Source organism: Gobio gobio (genome assembly GCF_949357685.1).
Source record: "Gobio gobio genome assembly, chromosome: 20".
Taxonomy (NCBI): Eukaryota; Metazoa; Chordata; class Actinopteri; order Cypriniformes; family Gobionidae; genus Gobio; species Gobio gobio.
In genome coordinates this window covers 36,566,330-36,586,272 of record NC_137113.1, presented here as the reverse complement: position 1 = coordinate 36,586,272, position 19,943 = coordinate 36,566,330, and the positions used below count along the sequence as shown (strand labels likewise).

Sequence of the window (19,943 nt, the reverse complement as noted above, 5' to 3'; positions counted from 1 at the left end):
GTGTGAATTCAGGGCAGGTCGCACACTGTCATTAGACTTGTGTAATATTTTGCCTACAGCTTGTGTGTAATGTTTGCATGGTCTCTTTGTTATGGGAACACTGTACCCATTTCTACCCCGAAAACGTGGTGAAATTAACATTTTGATACAATCTTTCCACTAATATAAAACTTTGCTCTTTAAGTGTTTAAAGAATGACGTGGGTTCATTGCATTCTTATATGGAGTATGGATCTTTCCCTGCTCTTTTCCTTAGTTCATTCAGGAATCAGCCAATGGGGGTCAATGTGACAGTTGTAATTATGATGTGTTACAAAGCTTGTATTTAGAAGAGAAGAATAGTACATTTCATTATGATAGATAAGTGTCAACAGGGGGAGGCCAGAACAAGGAGAGGGTTATATGAAACCAGACACTGGGGGGAAGAGACACGCACAATGTAGAAGTGAAGAAAAGGGAGGAAATTGAGGATGGATAAATATAAATGAGGGCAGACAGAGCAGCAAAGGGGATTCTATAAAGGATTTATCAGAAGTAAACAACAGTAAATATTGTTGCCATCTAACCATCATGATATATATATTGTTTAATTTTTGCCCTTAAAAGAAGACGGTCTTAAGTTCTCTTTTAAAGGGCACAAATTAAAAAAGAACATTTAATTACAATTATTTATATTATATACAATATAGAATTATGTCTGCCAAATCTGGTGCTCTACCTGGCTGTATTGTGACCTGCCACTCTGCATATTATTTTTTAAAGAACTCATTAGAAATAAGCAATTGCAGTTTGCAGCGACACATTTCAGTGCAGATTGTCTTTATGAAATGCAGGGCTGTTGAATCACAGACTGTTACTGATTCTAAAGAACACAAAAAGGGCATTTACACTGTAATCTTGCAACCAAAAGCAACCCTTTTATTCTAAAGGTCATTGTAAGTGGACCTCAGGAGAAAGTAAAATGATTATCAAATGTATGAGAATGTACGATGATCCCTTTAAAGGACGAAAGGAAGTAGAAGTAGAAAGAAAGAGAACTAATACCCCTTGTAGCCTAGAGTATAAGCAAGCACTAACAGATAAAGACTTTGGATTGCCACAAGCTGTGTGATAAACACCTCTGTTCCTAGGTTTATAATTGGGAGAGAGAAGCCGGGAGAGCAAAGTGAAGTCGCACAGCTGATCCAGCAGACCCTTGAACAGGAGCGCTGGCAACGGGAAGTGATGGAACAACGATATGGAAACTACATGGGTGATGAGGAAGAGGTCTGTGTGTACCTGCTTTTTTATTTGAACAACGTGTGAATTGGGAGCTCATAATAATTGTATTAGATTTTTTTGTTTTTGCTGTAACAGACTGAAATCAGTTATTGTGAATATATTAACTACTAAAAGAAGTGAGTAAAAGTAGCGGTGATAAGTTTATTAAAAGTAAAATAGAAGGTAAAAGAATACCAGCTGCTGAAGCACTATTGGACAGTTATGATCATTTAGAGACAGTGGGCCCTATCATACACCCGGCACAATGCGGTGCCAGGCACGACGCAAGTGTTTTTGCTAGTTTCAGCCTGACACAGTTATCATTTTCACGTCATGCGCCACATTGTTTAAATAGCAAATGCATATGCGCCCATTTGTGCACCCATGGGCGTACTGGTCTGAAAACAAGGTGTGTTCAGGCGCATTGTTGGCGCGTTGCTCTTTTGAGGCAACTGAAATAGACTGCGCCATTGACCAACAAAAACCTGGTCTAAAGTCAAAGGCACAATATTTTTTTTTGTTATTTAAAGAGCGCGTTAGTAATATGCGCATATTGGCGGGTCCACAACGCGCAAACACTGCTTATTACACTGTAAAAAATAAAAACGGAAAGCGTACTGGTCATTTTTTGCCAGGACATTATCCAGTAATTTTACGGAAATTTCCGTTAACTCTTAAAACACAAATTCAAAATACAGGTGTACCTGTAAAACACCTGTAAAAAAACAATACTGAAAATTCCTTCATATTTATACAGTACATTATGTCCTATTTTTACGGACTTTACAGTGTACACACACTTATTACAAAAACATTTTTAAATTTGAAAAATTTAAGAATTTAAATGTAAAAGATTATTATTGTGTACATAAATATAAAAATGCCTACATGTCATAATGGATAGTAATTTCATGTATCAGAATTAGCCTACATATTTGGAGTAATGATGAGCAAGCAGGTGTCAATGGACGAGCAGATCCATTTCCTCGCTAGAGAATCATTCCATTTTTCCGCTTGCAAATTCTGCCATGTAAATAGCGAATCCGCTATGGTGTGAGCGCAACTGGCTTTTAAAGGGAATCGGAGGTGAGACTCTGATTGGTTTATTGCACATTTTGCCCAAAACACACCAATGACCAATTAAGAGAATAGGAACAACCCTTTTAGACCATGCGCCTGGCGTACCGAAACATTTTTCCCATCGTTAAACTAGACCATGCGCTTGGATTGTTAAAATAGGGCCCAGTTTGTTTAGTTCACTTATTCAACACTTTAGTGTTTGTGTGAAATGTTTGACTACATTAATAACAGTCTTAAACATTATACATCAGAGTAACAGTAACAGTATAACATATACCAGAGTAATCATTATCTTTATCATCATCTGCATAATAATAAGGTGTCATGACAACAGTCACCCAATCAGATCTGTCCTGGCTGTCCCGTCATTCCCTCAGTGGTATCCATTGGTATGGAATTCCGTGTGAAGCCAGATACATTCAATTTACAAATGGCTGCACTCGGTATTATGTTAAAAATAAGGTGGATACATTGCATTTAAATTAAAAAGCATCCAGAGACTCTGTATTCTTTTCTATTGCACTGTATCTTGTGTAGAATGTGTTATATGTACATTTTAAACTTCAGCTGTTGCTCGTTCTCACTTGTTCTGGTATTAAACTGCCATAACACCATATCTCTACCCTGATTTTAGAAAAGAAGAGCGTTTTAGCGCATTTAGTTAGCAGATGTAAAAAGTCTTTATTTTTCTTTTGTTTATCAGAATTTTTTTTTCAATGTTTAAAACTTAAGCGGTTCCATTGTCCTTCCCTTCTAGCAGGGTGATTATGGCACTGATGAAGAGGAAGAAGACGAGATGAGCCCCACATACCCTAGTGCCATAGAGGTGTTTGACTTGGCCGAAAATGAGGACATGCTGTCACCGGTGGAAGTTGACCCTGAGAAGCTTGCTCACAAATATAAAGAAGTAAGACACACATTGACCTCGACAACAAGGGTTTAAAGCATAAGGAGAAATTATATTGACCAGTATCTAATGAAAAATGTACTTGTGTTAAAGTTGCAAGTAAAAACAAATGATTTCTCAGCTTTTAAAATAGACGGATGACGTCAAGAGACGGAAGAGATTTTCCCATAAAACTTTAAGTGTCAAGTGTGGCTGTTGTAATAAAGCGCACAACGAAGACACTCAAACAAAGAATAGTCTTTAAATCCAATAATAAACGAACAGGAGATAACAGGGATCAACTCAACCACATAAACTGAAACGAGACCAAACACTGAACAAAGGAAACTAAGGGTTTATAAACAGGGAGTAATCAAGGGAAAAACAGAACAGGTGTTAACTCATTTAAAACCATGGAAATTAACAAGCAGATGGAACAATGAACACAGGCAAACCAAACCAGGAAACGATAGCTATGTTTCCATCCAAAGTTGCAAATTTAACTTATGGTCAAAATTGGAATATCGCATAAAACATTTGCGAATAATTTCGTATATAATAAATTACTTGCGTTTCAGAGCATGGAGACGAAACGCAATAAACATGTCATCTTGCTGCTGTTTGGGAACGCAGTCATGTAAAAGAGTTCTGGGAGGGAATTACACCAAACCACTTTGACAACAGACTTTGCTCAGGCATTTCAGAACAACCAAAACAGCATTTCAGATGCTGTGCAAAAAGATTGTTCCGCTGGTTAGTCAAGTTATGCCGGCCCATCGCACAAAGTCACATTATTTTTTATGCCCATCGAGGAATTTATTCAGTAAATGTCTTTCTATCATAGTTTATGCGCATGCTTTCATGACTCAAACGACTGCATACGTTTTTAATGCGCATTTTTAGAATTTAGATGGATAGAAACATAGCTAATGAAAACTAAACCTAAACAGAGCATTGCAATAAGTTTGTAAAGCAACCTTTTGAATCACAATTTTTAATTAAATGCCCTAATTATGTAGGGCTGAACTGAACGGTAACAAAATATTATACCTGAAATTGGTAAATTACTGTACTACCATGTATGATGAAAAAATGCATACGTTTATATAGAAAGACAGTTTGAAGGGACAAACTCCAAATGGTCTAACCAGTGTGTTAGACCATTTGGAGTTTTTTCCTTCAAACTGTCTTTCTACATAAACTACATAAATGTGTTTTATTTGTTTTACATTAAATTGTCATTGCAAAAGAGCAGATTTAGTAACGTTCTTTAATCTGTTTACTACTTTGGCAGCTGCAGATCAAACATGCTGTGACTCAGGCTGAAATCCAACAGCTCAAGAGGAAGGTATGATAACCCTTTTAATGCTAACTGGTCATAATCAAATTCTGGGTTTTCTTAGGATGAAGAGATAGTTTACCAGAAAATGAGAATTAATTTACTTTTCTTTCCAAACCTGCCTATAAATTAAGGCATTGTTGACATCAAACCTTCTACAACACGGCTTGAGGCATCAAGTTTGAATGGGTAAATATTTATGACTTTAGAACTTGGTAGAAGGGAAGATTATCAGTGTATTGCGGCTTACATTCTTCATTTTGGGAAACTTCTCGGTTTGTTCTACAAAAGTAAGAAAATAATATTTACAGTATAATGCTATGAGGGAGAGCAAATGATGGCAGAATTTTTAGGCCTTAACATTTACATATGGAAGTTTTTCCTCTGCCATAAAGTTTTCCGCATTTATGTCACTATTTGCATGACTAAGAAAGTCTAAGAAAGTAATCAACTGTTTGCATTTATGTGTTAAGCTGAATCATGCAGATCAGGAAAAGCAGCGCTGGCGTGCTGAAAAAGCCCAGATGGAGCATAGCATGCAGGAGAATCGGGAGCGCATGGAGAAGCTGGAGGGATATTGGATGGAGGCGCAAAGTCTGTGCCAGGCTGTGGATGAGCACCTGAAAGAAACACAGGCTCAATACCAGGCCCTAGAGCGCAAATACAGCAAGGCTAAACGCCTTATAAAAGAGTATCAGCAAAAGTGAGACAAAACAAATGACACTAATCCATATCTACATTCTTATCCTGTAGAGTTATTTTTAAAGATGAATGTAAGTTCACATATTCATCTTTTATTTTTACATTTTAATGTAATGTTAATTTCATGTACAAGGTTAATAAATACATTTTAATAGACAACACATACAGTTAGAATTACATAGCTGCATTCTAGAAGACATATGTACTAAACACACACACACAAAAAACCTTTAGGATTTATATAAACTGTAAAAGGGCCCTCGATGTGACACTCATTTTTGTTTGGATCAATTAATTTATTCAAAATTAAATGAGTTGGATACACCTATTCTATGGTAATAAAAACTTAACAAAACAAGCAGAAACAAAAGGTTTGTAATAATCTTTTTCGTAAAAATATCACAATTGTTAAAGAAAAAAAACTTTATCAAAAATGTGTTCACATCACATGTATCTAAGATGCAAAGAAATCTTTACTGTTCATCATTAAATAAAAATGACAACCTTTACTAAAATGCTATAAACTAAAACGAACATGAATACAAAGATCACATTTCTAAGGACTTATTTCTTGGCAAATAATTTTTAAACTAGATTTTTTATCTTAGTCAGTGGTCCAAAAACATTATATGCACAAGACTTTAATGAGATTAATGAGTATTCAGGAATCTAATCAATGTCTTTTGCATTCCATTTTTTTTCATAAAGGGAGATTGAGTTACTGAAGAAGAAAACAGCTCAGCAGAAAACTCTAGAAGAGGAGACTGAAGCTTCACAAAAGGAGGACACAGAACAACTCCAAGACAAGGTAGAGTGATCACATTCCTATAATATTTAGTAATACTAATGAACAAATCATTTTGCCTACCACTAATATATCCATGATACAGTTTATAAATATGGCAATTTAGACAATTCAGTTTAAGCAGTTATATGAAATATCTCTTTATACAGGTAATAGATCTTGGGTCACAGGTCGAGGAGTTGAAGTCACTGGATCCATCGTAAAAGTTATTAATTGTTTAAATAACTACTTCAGTGTAAATGTACTGGAACTGGGAAAATAGAGAATCTGTACTACATTTGATTATTGTCAGTAAGCCCAAGTTTCATTTATTCATACCTTGATTTCAGGCTTTTTATGGTTTTAGAGATTTTTCTTCATTCTTAGTATTGTGAATAATTGTTTTACCCTGCAGTGTTTGCTCTTTAAAACCCTCTGTATTTTCCTTATATTAACTCTAGATAATGATTCGGCTGTCATTGATAGTTTTGCCAAAGTTGTTCCTGTAATAATCTAATGTACACAATAAAATCTGTTGTCTTTTTTTAAAGTTATGTTAACAACATAAATGTGGCAGAACGGAAGACTGATCTTTCATTACAGTGGAACATTTTCCTTGAAACTAATGAAACAGAGGCACTGATTGTACCAGAAGTGGTGAAAACAACGTCTTGTGTTTGAAGACATCTGTTTCTGAAACTCTAATAATGACCTGCCATTTGCTGCTGTACCTTAAAAGTCTCAATACTCTTTTTTCACCCTTTTATCCTGATGTCTTTACTGGGACTGTCCTTAGGAGCCAGTTGTATGTGATAAAACAAGAAGTATGATTTGTCTAGATTCTTTAAAAGTATATATTAATATAAAATGGGAAGCACATCATTTATGGTAGAATGGACGGAACCTGAGGAACATAGGAAAGACTCAAAATGATGAATTATCTCTTAAAGAACAAGTCAAGGATGTATTTCAGCTATTTTGTGGTCATTCAAAACAACATACTTAGCTTAGCCTTACTATATATAGCCAGATTTCAAGGGGTTTCTCTCACTACAAATGTCTCGACCTATATCAGTTCACCCTATACCTCTTGTGCAAGGTTTTGGTGAGTTGAACCTTAAAAACCAACTGCTGCCTTTTTTCAGTATTACTCCAGTGTTGTCACTCTCCAGTGTTCATTTCGACCACCCCTTATACCTTCTTTACAGAGACAAAAAAAAAAAAGTGTTTGCTACTTCCTTTTTACCAGTGGAACTGTTCTTTTGTTCAGCTATACCAGACACATTTATGATTATGGGACTGGACTCCTGTGTATAGTTTTTCCCTTTTCTTCTTCTTTTTTAATGAGTGTGATTTACATTTAAAAGCAGTTGAAAGAGATTGACCTGTAGAGGCCACAATAGTTTCATGAAATCTGGATATATTTAAAAATAATAATAATACAAAAAAATAGGACACTATCTACATACTGCCTGGAGTGAACCTGCCTCATGAATTGTTCAGTATAATTTAACCTAATACAGAGCACAGCTAGACAGCTAGGCTGTTGGTTTTAGAGAAAGATGTCCTATAGATATGACAGTGAATTTCACATCCTCTAGGAAGCAAGACATTTTGTTAACGTAATTATGTGAAATGTATGAAGGAACCAAGAACTATAAATGATTGTGATTGTAGATTTAGTGTCACCATTAGTCTTTACACCGGGACTAAATTAAATCGATGAGGCATGTAAAAAACTTTTTTTTTCCAGTGCAAGGCTTGTATGAAAAACACATGTGGTTTGTTAATGTGCTTTTATGAAATAAAGTCAACTGTGGATTTGTAACCAATGTTGCTTTGTTTTCTTTAAGTGGTACAGCTTAACTGCATGGACATAATGGTAGTTACTTTTCAACTAACTAAATCTGTCGAGAGCAAGGGCTGTCAAACGATTAATCGCACCCAAAATAAAAGTTTGTGTTTACATAATATATGTGTTTACTGTGTATAATTATTATGTATAAATAAATACACACACACATACATGTATATATTTAAGAAATATTTGCATGTATATACTGTATATTCTAACACATCATCTTTGAGGACAAAATGTTCACTTGCTGCCTAATATATCCCACCCACTAACAGGTGCTGTGATGAAGAAATAAAGTTATTCACGTCACCCGTCAGTGGTCATAATGTTATGCCTGATCAGTGTATATACATGCATGTGTGTGGATTTATATATACATAATAATTATACACAGTACACACATATATTTTGTAAACATACATTTTTATTTGGGATGAGATTAAGTGCTATATTATATAAATCTTGGATGTATCTAAGACTTCTTTGCAGTCCACGTCCACACAACTATGTGCATGAGGAAATTGATACAACTTATTCTTTGTGTTGATAAAGATTTCAGATTATTCTAAATGTATAATTAATTGAAAATAAATTAAAATCTAAAAAAATGCGACCCAAACCACTTCAACCCTAACAGCTTGTGGAGTTTTCTTCTGCTCAGTCTTTTAGAGTAGAATACTCTGCATTAGAGAACTCTTTGTTACTAAAATATTATGCTCATAGGCAAATGGAGAAAGACAAAAGTTTGTTCATTTATTTTATTTCATTAATGCATTTGAACTTTAAATATTTCAAAGGATGCAGGACATTTGCATAGCCCCAATGTGCATGTCAAGAACTCACAAACACCTTCTAGCTCTCTGAAAAGTCTTGAATCCCTAAGATCCAAGTTTTTTTTGGAGAGATTTGAAGCATTAACACAGATAATATATATAAAGATTGACACTCACAGTTCAGTAAAAAAACAGCTTTGTGATCATTATGGCATCTTTAAAAGCATTTGAAATCAGTAGACCCATGTTTTGGAATGTCCTCTAATATTATAAGAGATAGAAGGATCTCAACTTGTAGGCATCATGTAATAATACTTATTTCATAATAATTTGAATAAACTCTCAGCTCTTTATTGTTTATTAAGGTAACTTTTTTTTCTTGGGGTAAGTGGTGGAGGGTTTGTTTTTCTACCTCGTTTGCACACATCATGACAACGTTGAATTTAATATAGACAAACACATTGTATTTTATACAGAATACAAGTATGGCTAAGACACATGACAGCAACCACAGCCACAGCATACAAATGAGCATCACAATATTTCTCTTTTAGGAGGCCCATTTGAAACCAAAGCAAAACTAAAATAAAAATGTAATGGAGGCGAACTAGACTGAAGAAAAATCATAATTACAGTAAATCATAGTGAAATGCAGTTATCGGTGCAAGGTTAAAGCCACTATGGAAATAATCTATACTAAAATAAGCTAAAAGTGAAATATTAACAGAAGCACAACAGATGACCTTGTGCATTTTCTGTTGTGGAGACATGCCAGCTTTAAAGAAAATAAATGTATGCATTATGCAAACTCTTAAAGAGAATATTTTCTTCTTTGAATATAATAACAAAAACCCTCATTTTCCCATCTTCCATGTTTCTTGACTAAGAGAAAACATCTTGCAACGCATACATTTACAAAATTATTTTACTATGATAATAGGAACATATTGTTCGACAATAACACATTGTCATTAATAAAATATACTTTTGCACATTTGCTTCAATAACTCTGTTTTTGGGGACCAACTACACCTAGCAATTGTGTGCCCACTTATGTTATCCTCAAAAATGCCTAGTTCAGATCTGTCTAAAAGTTGACAGGAACAGGATCTTTTCATTGGCTACATCATTTTAACTTTTAAGAACTAAAGATGTTCTTAAAAGCAGGAACAACAAACTTTTTGTAAATGGCATCCATGAATTCATGAAGTCTTATTGTTATTACTTTAGTCAGGAATGCATTTTCTGATGATGCCGGGTGAGATGGTATCTACGAGTAAAGCTTTTTCCACACTGAGTGCAGGGGAAAAGTTTGGTGCCATTATGAAGCTGTTGGTGAGCTTTGAGACTTTGTGGCCTACTAAAGCTTTTTCCACAATCAGGGCACTGGCATGGCCGAACGCCTGAATGCTTCTGTTCATGCCTCCTCAAATCTCCTGATTGCCTGAAGCTTTCGCCACACTGCGAACACAAGAAAGGTTTTTCACCTGTGTGTGTGCGGAGGTGCACATTCAGTTGTCCAGAGTGGACAAAACTCTTTCCGCACTGCTGACACGTGTAAGGTTTTTCTCCTGTGTGGATGCGCTGGTGTTGCTTGAGGCTATTAAACCAACTGAAGGCCTTTCCGCAATCTGTGCACAGATACACCTTCTCCCCCTGCTTGAAGCAGCTGTGATTCTTGAAGCCCTTGATTGTGCTAAAGCTCTTGCAGCACTGGCTGCAGCTGTGAGGCTTTTCAACAGACAAAACACCCCCTTCTTGGAAACTCAGATATTTTATACTCATTTCTGGGTGGTGACGGCGGATGTGTTTGTAAAGATAGCGCTCATCAGTGAAGGAGAAGGGGCAATATGTGCAGGGAAAGATCGTGGCATTAACCAGGGCCGAGCTCTGGCGGTGGGATTTGCGGCGTGAATGGCTCTGCTGGTGGCGCTTCAAGCCAGAAGACTGGGTGAAGGACTTGAGGCACAATGTGCAACAGTAGGGCTTCTCCTTGGAATGGATAGTGCGCTCATGGCGACGAAGGTTACACATACGGTTGAAGTAAAGGTTGCAGTGGGAGCAACAGTAAGATCCGTCTCCCTGCTGAATGCACTCATGGGCTTTGAGAAGATCAAAATTACTGAAAGCTCTCAGGCATTCACCGCAGACATGCTGGGAAGCTGGCGCTTCCTGTGGTTCCCCTATCTTACTATTATCTTGTCCTGCACATTGGTGAGTTTTCAATGTCTCCAAATCAGAGAACCCTTGTTCACACTCAGTGCAGACAGGTAAACTCTTCTGCACTTCAACCTCAGCTGCTTGCTTGTTTTTAGGTGGTCGGCCCCGTGGTCGGCCAACAGGCACTTTTTTAGGGCGACTCCTGCCTCTCAGGGGGTTCTTTGCAGACCTCTTCACTCGAGTGGGAGGTTCATAGGTTGGGTCATGCTTGTCAGAATTAATCTCTTTATCACCCTCTGTCCCTGCTGTGATCGAGCCACTCTCAACTAATCTGAGGTACTCTCCATGGTGATGCCGTTTGAGATGTTGATTTAAATTGAATTTGGCCACAAAAGAGAAGGAGCACTTAGTGCAAGGATATATGTCAGAAGGTCTGTCGGCATCTTTATCTTTCTTTTCCTCCCCCTGGTGGGTTTGTTGGTGTCTTTTCAGGCCTGTTGCCTGACTAAAACACTTCTTACAATGGCTGCAGCAATAAGGCTTCTCTTTAGAGTGAATAGTGCGCTGATGTCTCTTCAGATGACAAGATCTCAAAAAGTTCCGGCCACACTCACCACATTTATTTATTTCATCTGAGATCTCAGTAGGACAGTTTGCCTGGTCACTCAAACCATTACTGCATGTTTCGGACAAATCAGTGCAGTCTGACTTTTCTGAGTGATGGATGGGTTGTCCATTTAGGGTTGAAATTTGACCCTGACAGTTTTCTGTAATTGGCTGTATATGGGTTGGAGGAGCTGCATCAGAGTCCAGAAGGCACTGGTCTATGTCTATAACTGGTGGGAGGTCTTCGATCTCAAGCGGCTGTGTCTGCATGAAGTGCGCATACTGATCGGGATGCGAGCGCTTCACATGAACACGCAGATAAAAAATAGTTGGGAAGGAGTAATGGCAATGAGGGCAGAGACAGTCCTGAGTCGCCTGGTCTTCAGTTGTACCTGAAAAAAAAGAAATCAAATTATTGGATAGCCACAAGGCTATGACAGATATCAACACCAAATGCATGGCAGTTTTTTTATTTAGCTATTTCCACAAGTAGTATGGAAGCCCCTAAGAGTTATAATTAAGCTAAATAACATGTTTATGGCAAAATCACGAACGCTAACTTCAAATAGTTGTCTTGGATAAATAGCATCTGCCAAATGCAAAAAATGTAAATATAAAACGAAGGAGACCTGCCCCCCAAATAGGGATGGGTATCGAGAACCAGCTCCATTTTAGAACTGTTCCAAATTCCCCAGAACCGGTAATTCGAAAAGAAACGCGCATTTCGGTTCCACTTATCAGTTCTTGTGTGCGCAAAAGACTCGCGCACGGTTTTCCGTGCTCTGCACACATCCAAAACGTGCGCACAGAAAAGGGGATTTTAAACATTCTGTGCCGCAGACACACACACACGCGCACAGAACAGCTTCTTGTGATAATGAACCGAGTTCTCTTCCTCGTTTTTTTTCACAGTACACGAACGGACAAATACATACAAAATATGTCAAAATATTCTCGTAAACACAGTTGGTTATGTCTTGACAGTTGAGAAGAAAAGATGAAAACGTATATGTGTAATTCGTGCAGCTCTTAAAGTGACAGCAGATTTTCCGGATGCCGTCTCTATGACAACATTAATCAAACAAAAGATGAGAAAACTCACTCACTGTTCTAGACAGAATATAATTGAACTTTTTGTAATGTATAGCCTATATTTTATTAATAAAGTGCAGTGTAATTTTACATTTGATTATTCAGTTTCTATACCTGAATACCTGAAAATGTTTATTTCTTTCTATATTTATATCTTTGCTCAATTGTATTTATTTGTGCAATTGATAATTTATTGATAATTTGTTAGGCTAGTTGTTTTTCCTCAGTTATTTTTAAACCATGGGCAAAAGTTGTAAGTAAGTTTTCTTAGCCTATTGATTTTTGTTCATGGTATTCAGCTCCTATGAAATGTTTTACAATAAGACTTAGAGTGAATGTGAATTTTTTTTTACCTTATTGGAATCAAAATTAGGAATCGTTAAGAATCGGAATCGATAAGCAGAATCGGAATCGTTAAAATTCAAACGATACCCAACCCTACCCCCAAACCTCCCAAGATCTAACTGGCAGCTGCCTGTCTCTGACTACACCTTACATACCAGTGAAAGAAAAAATGAGTGAAGCTTTCTAGAAAAAAAACTAAAAAAACATGCTTCCCTCTAAGGTGAATTAAATCAGGAATTCTTAAATAACATCTGGATGAACTCACAAATTTTAGTAAAGATAATAATGACAAATCTGATTAAATTATGCAGTTAGGACACAGTCATTTCATGAATTAATTATTTACAATAATTAATGTGACTGAAGTCTATTTTTAGGCTAATTGCCAGATCTCTCTAAAAATATTAATGCCATTGTTTACCAAATGCTTGGCACTAGAGCCCTGCGCGGGACTGTTTTCTTCATCCCGCTCCCGCCCGCCGAATTTCTGACCATTACCCCCCGCTCCCGCAACGTATGTGTTACACTCCCGCCCGCTCCCGCAATATGTATGTCCACTCCCGCCCGCACCCGCAAAACTCTGAGAATTTATTCCCGCACAATAATAGAGATGCATTGATTTTGTGTCTTCTCCCGTCCCGCAGGACAAAAAAAAACACGTATTTGTATTGATATTATTAAAGAGATTCATGGGGTTGTTTGTTTCGTTTCCCTGGCCAGCATGTAAAAAAAAAAAAAAGAAATACATTCAAATATAATTTCGTTTTTATCAAAAACTTTGCACATAAAAATAGACTGCTTTGCAAAACAGAAAACAGAAAAACAGATTGAGAAACAAAAAACAGATCCCAATTCCGTCGAACGTGACCGACTGAAAGGAAACCTGAGAAAACATGCTTCAACAGAACGTAATGTGAACACAAAATAGCAAACGGACATTTAGAAACAATCCATTTCCACTCACTAAACTTCTATGTATTGTTTGTCAAAAACACCAAACAGTCAACTTGACCTGCAGGGAGTGCTGAGCGTTTTTGGTGAGTTATGATCAAGTAGCTATGTATTTGCCAGCTGCGCAATATGTGGATACATATAACGTTATACCGCATGATTTTGCCTACCAAAACAATTGAGAAACTTCTCCAAATGTCAGACTTTCCTTGCTTAGCTTTTGTGCTGTAAATACCTCGTTTGAGGTTCTTTTCTACATCATCAATTGACATCTTCTCCATCATGTCGTTAGGCAACCTCCCTATCCCGCCGATTCCCGCTGTGTTTTTTTTTTTTAGCCGCCCATTCCCGGCCGCAGCAAAATTCAAACCGCCCGCTCCCGCGAGATTTGCGTTGGGTCCCGTGGGACCCGGCGGGACTCAATCCCAATGCAGCCCTCTACTTGGCACCACTCCAGTGAAGCTAATTTTAGCGGAAAAATTGAGATTAATAAAACCCCCACCATGAGTCGGGAAGAGAGAGCTTCTAACTGACTTTTTTGAGGAGTAATTTTCTCTCTCTCTCTATACTGTACTACATGTGGCATCAACTAATTATATTAGTAAAAATGTCACAACAAATCAAAATTACTGTGCATAGCATTTTTTAACAGTAAATTGACTTTGTCTCGATCTGTAATATTGTTTCCTTTGTATAATGAGCTGATTTATTAATACTGTATAACATTCGTTAAAGAATTATTCTAGAACATGTTACAGAATAAAGAAAAATACCTGCAAGTTGATAATATGGCACAAAGTATCCCCACAGGAGGTAAACATTCAAGATGTAGTTACCTAGAAAAACGCATTTCTTATTCCAGATCTTATCCCAGATGGTGCCAAGTCCTTGAGCATATTCCTCAGCATACCAAACTCTAAATTCCTGCCCAGGGCTAATAGGGCGACAACATCGGAACAGAATACGTCCATTTTGCTGGAATGCAACAAGATTCTGTTCTGTCTCACTCCTCGAACACACCACAAACCTAAAGCAAGACACAAGATTGAGGCAACTACAAAATAAATGCATAAACTACAATACACACCAAAGCGCATAGAAGTACTTACTTCATCCAGTTAGAGTGAGTGTCCCTCCCTGCATCAATGTAACTATATTGATTATTGCCTCTGTACATCTGGAGAGAAAAAGGCATTACTATATGTTTAGCCCAATACTTGTACTGACATGACAAAACATTAAGGTTGATACTCACTACCCAAGAGTAGACACTATCCAATGCCTTTTCCTCACAGGTCTCCTCTCCATCAAAAGGTCCAAAATGCATGCCCAATGGCACAGTCTGGCCTTGGTTGAAAACCCCAAGTCCTGCATTAGAGATGCTAGATCGACCTATAACCAAGCCTTGTGGCAGAGTTAGCAGAGCTCTCTGCGGAATGCCCATAGCTGCTGGTGAGTCACATGTAAATAATGGGGGCCCATGAACCTCACATTGGCCTATGAAGTGCTGGTGACATATCTCACAGTCTGCCAAAAAGCAAGGAGTACAAGGAGAGGGTATTGTAGACAGAGAGAGTGTAAAAGGTACACATGAAAGAGAAGAAAGAAAATACATTTTAATTATGTTGTTTTGTGTAAACATCTGTCTATTTAAGCTTGTATGTTATTTACTTACAGAAATGTTGGTCATTAAACATGCTACCGTCCTGTTCTTCCATCATCACGGCAGAAGAACAATTAGTAATAGAGCCTTTTATCTCTAAATTATGTTCATCACTTGGTGGCAAATCTGTCAGGAACCAGTTGAAAAACTGTATTTTATTAACATGTTACAGTGCTAACATTACTGAGCAAAAATGCCTTCCCTTGAATAAAAGTTATGGTGTTATAACCTTTGTTATACCATAACTCACGTGTGAACAAGAAAACAACTAAAATAAGATGTCAAGTTTAAATAAAACAACAGCAGAATAACTTACGAATTACTGGCATGGCAAAATTGAACATACATTCTTTAACCGACGGCTGTCGTGACACAATCTGGTGACCTTGTTTTAACAGTTTAAACAGGCGTAAATGGCATACATTGCTGAAACGCATTTGTCATTCAAAGTTCAAATGTAGATTCATCTAAACCGTTAAGAGAAATTATCTAGAGAGATAACGTACATTTTTATGTTTATATGTCGTTTTGAGCCGTCTAAAGCTAGCATGGTAAGTCTATAGTTAGCTAACTAACGTACTTCGCTTTAGTAACGTTATACAGCAACACCCACCCGGACTGTCCGACATTGTTCCACTAAACGCAGTAAGTTGCACTTTTTACCCAACACCGTGCGCACACTCAGGTTATGCAGTCCTGTTGTACATTCGAGCTTATTAGCTGGATAGCGAACAAGAGACCAACTCAGCGCTTCCCAAAACAGGAAGTTGTAATGCGTCGGCGTCTGTCTGTGACGCCATCACGGTGCGTGTGGACTGCAAAGACTGCAACTCAATCAGTCCGCATAAACAATCAATTTTTTTATTTTTATTTTTATTTTTTAAATTATTATTACTATTATTTGTATTCATTATTATATATGTTTTATGTATTGTAAACCCAATTCCTTTTAGTTGGATATCTTGTTATAATTGTAAATGTTAATGTGTGTCTTTATGTCTAATAATAATAATAAAAAAAAAAGACTGCAGTTCCGGCGCTTGGTGTCCATTTATAAATATTTAAAAAATTCAGAAAAACATCAAATAAAATTGTTTTCTGCAAGCTCCACCTTTGTTCTACATGTTCTCAAGTACCACTGTGGTGATTTTCATGTTGTTTTACTGTTTCATTTCAATTCAATAATTATAGATCAAAGTCATAGATTATTTACCATATTGACTATTGTAAACATTCATAAAAACAACAAATAAAATTGTTTTCTGCAAACTTCACCTGATTCTTGCTCTACATGTTCTCAAGTAACACTGTGGTGATTTTCACTTAATTCTTTAATAATTATAGATCAAAGTCAGATTATTTACCGCTATTGACATATTTTAAAAATTCATAAAAACATCAAATCAAATTGTTTTCTGCAAACTTCACCTGATTCTTGTTCCACATGTTCTCAAGTAACCCTGTGGTGATTTTCATGTTTTTTTACTGTTTCATTCTTTAATAATTATAGATCAAAGTCAGATTATTTACCGCTATTGACATATTTAAAAAATTCATAAAAACATAAAATAAAATAGTTTTCTGCAAACTTCACCTGATTCTTGTTCTACATGTTCTCAAGTAACACTGTGGTGATTTTCATGTTGTTTTACTGTTTCATTCTTTAATAATTATAGATCAAAGTCATATATTATTTACCTCGCTATTGACATATTTTAAAAATTCATAAAAACATCAAATAAAATAGTTTTCTGCAAACTTCATCTGATTCTTGTTCTACATTTTCTCAAGTAACACTGTGGTGATTTTCATGCCGTTTTACTGTTTCATTCTTTAATAATTATAGATCAAAGTCATAGATTTTTTTCCACTATACAGACATATTAAAAAAAGTCATTACCGTATACATCCAGCAGAGGCCCATTGACACAAATTCATTTTCTGGATGGGGCTAACTGCTCCATAAACTCTTTTGTATAACGGTTAAAGTTCCAGACGATCGGCTTCCATGGAAAAGTGTTGAAAGTTGAAAGTGAAACTCAAGATGGGTACGTGACGTCATGACGAGCATACCTGGTCGCGTTAGTCTTTCGATCGGCAGAGGACCTTTCGACACTTTTACCATAAATTGAACACGGAAGGCGGTCGTCCGAAACTTTACTTTATAAAGTTTTAAATATGGATAGTTTTCTTACACAAACGCATCGATTCGCTTCAGAAGGCCTTTATTAACACCCCGGAGCCGGGTGGGGCACGTTATTTGACAGACAGATGCATTTTTTATGGACTTCAAAAACAGAACAACTATTACTGCTGTAATAACGCTTGGATTAGCCTGGACTTTTGTAATATAACTCCGATTTTATTCGTCTTAAAGAAGAATGTCATATACACCTAGGATGACTTGAGGGTGAGTAAATCAAGGGCTAATTTTCATTGTTGGGTGAACTATCCCTTTAAGTGTGCTGGGAAAAATCTGCACCCTGTTGAATCAGGGACAACAACAAATTACAATTATAGTAATTTCAGTTTAAAAATGAATTGGGTTATAATAATAGCGTATAGTAATAATAGAAGCAGCCAATTTGACTCATTGGCCCTCATTTATCAAAAGTGCGTAACGTTACACCAATTTCCCAGCGTACACCTGGCGTACACCCAAAACCACGGTGACTTGAGATTTATCAATATGGACGTTGGCGTATGGCACGCTCAAATCCTACACCAGCTCAGGAGGTGGTGTACACACGTTTTGAGTTAGTGCGAAAATGCGCAGAAAAACAATGCCTAACACCACAAAACGCACTGACAAAGATATGCTATATTATGACCCACTGTAAAAAAATAAAGAAAACAACAACAACAACAACAACAACAACAACAAATAAATCCCTATTCGCACGGGATAAGTATTATCTGGGAACCTCGTGTGATTTAGAAATTACTCCCACATCTGAATTTTGCGTGGCGCATTCGCACGGGATAAGCTGTGATTTTACTCGAATTTACTGACTTATCTCCCGGATATGATGTTACTTGAAAATGTTTTTTCGTTATATAGCTGTATGAAATTATAAACAGTCGTATCAATATCATTTTGATTGTTTTATAGTAATACAAATAATTTCGTTCAGTTAGAGAACAGACGCAATTAAAAACGTAACTGAGCAATATAATAACAATTTACGCCGGAAGATTCAGTTTCAAAGCTAATGTAAAAGTGCCCATTTAAGCGAGTTGTCATTGTACTGTTCTGTTTTTGTGTTTTTCATTAAGAATAATATTAAACACACCATTCAAGCAATTTACTCCCAAATTGTGCTCATTCTAAAGTGAAAGTAGCCTATAATCCGCGCGGCCGCACGGGAAGTCATAACGGTGTGCATTATATGCAGCCTAGCTCCATTCTTCGTGAAAGATAAAGATAGAAATGCGCACAGGACACAAAAACCTTGCAAAAATTATATACGATCCGTCTAATCCCGGCCAAATAGATGCCGATTCGCACGGGACTAATATTATCACAGGACCTCGGTGTTTGGCGAAATATGGTAGGTCATTTGCGGGGGAATTTTTACTTTACATATTACAGACATGGCCGATTTGCACGGGATTAAGATCACAGACATTCTCTGCGATTATTACAAATCACCAGAGCTCCCCACATATACTAATCCCGTGCGAATAGGGAAGTAATTATAAACTTCAGTGTTTATTTTTGTGCAACATGGACTTCAATGTTTAATTTGTGTGACTTTACCAAAGCATCTGATATGTATTCCTCCAGTTGCGAGCCTGTGCGCTTTACCTGACGTTGGTTAGGCCCGGCAGCTGCGCACGGACTGGGACTGAACATAATTCAGACTGACAAAATAATAAAAATGACATTCTTCTTCTTTTAAATAATAATAAAATAAATAATAATAATAACGACATTCTTCTTCTAAATAACAATAATCGTCATTAATAATACAAATCATAATAATAATAAGAATCTAACAAATTGTCATGCAATTATATTAATGTGAATGAATGGTACTCCACATCACATCATCATCACTATTGTACACTACAATACATGTGACGTGATACGAAATTAAATGCATATTATTTCAAAACGTGCTGTAAAATAATGAATTGTGATAGGTAATTTCTCATCCAAAAAGCTATTTAAACTGGATTTCCACCGTACACCTTTTTGTGGGCGCCTTTAATCCCACTCTTTAAACTCCCAAATAAAACAATTTAGTTTTTTTTCCACTTCCCTGGTGATGGTCTCGATCTCCACGTCAGAGAAGTTTCGCTTCATTGCCTTCTTCCTTGTGTCCTTGGTGTAAAATGAGGGCGTGGGGGAGGCAGAGACTTGAATATATAGGGGCGTGTTATTCTAATGATGATCGTTTTTAGCCGCGGCATTTATCAAGGGCAGGTATTGCGTACGCCTG

The 19,943-nt window shown here is 36.8% G+C and overlaps 2 protein-coding genes across 3 annotated transcripts in view; one reads left to right on the top strand and one right to left on the bottom strand.

Moving 5' to 3' along the window:
- ppp1r9bb (protein phosphatase 1, regulatory subunit 9Bb) overlaps positions 1 to 7,876 on the top strand; it is a 38,865-nt gene extending 30,989 nt beyond the window's left edge. Inside the window, exons 5-10 of the mRNA XM_079846160.1 lie at positions 1,130 to 1,265; positions 3,097 to 3,246; positions 4,520 to 4,573; positions 5,038 to 5,267; positions 5,975 to 6,074; positions 6,221 to 7,876. Coding sequence (XP_079702286.1) covers positions 1,130 to 1,265; positions 3,097 to 3,246; positions 4,520 to 4,573; positions 5,038 to 5,267; positions 5,975 to 6,074; positions 6,221 to 6,274 — 724 coding nt within the window. The 3' untranslated portion in view covers positions 6,275 to 7,876. The remainder of the gene's footprint in view (positions 1 to 1,129; positions 1,266 to 3,096; positions 3,247 to 4,519; positions 4,574 to 5,037; positions 5,268 to 5,974; positions 6,075 to 6,220) is intronic.
- A 442-nt stretch (positions 7,877 to 8,318) lies between these two features.
- Positions 8,319 to 16,274, bottom strand: prdm9 (PR domain containing 9). Of its 2 annotated transcripts, none has more exons than XM_079846296.1 (6): positions 16,112 to 16,274; positions 15,511 to 15,624; positions 15,091 to 15,362; positions 14,945 to 15,012; positions 14,672 to 14,862; positions 8,319 to 11,839 (listed from the first exon to the last, which is right to left on the bottom strand). In XM_079846296.1, exons 1-6 carry the CDS (start codon positions 16,125 to 16,127, stop codon positions 9,912 to 9,914), a joined length of 2,589 nt encoding a protein of 862 aa, XP_079702422.1. In that variant the 5' UTR covers positions 16,128 to 16,274; the 3' UTR covers positions 8,319 to 9,911. The 2 variants fall into 2 exon arrangements, with proteins under 2 accessions (XP_079702422.1, XP_079702423.1); XM_079846297.1 differs by having other exon boundaries at positions 16,162 to 16,268.
- Positions 16,275 to 19,943: the final 3,669 nt, after the last annotated feature.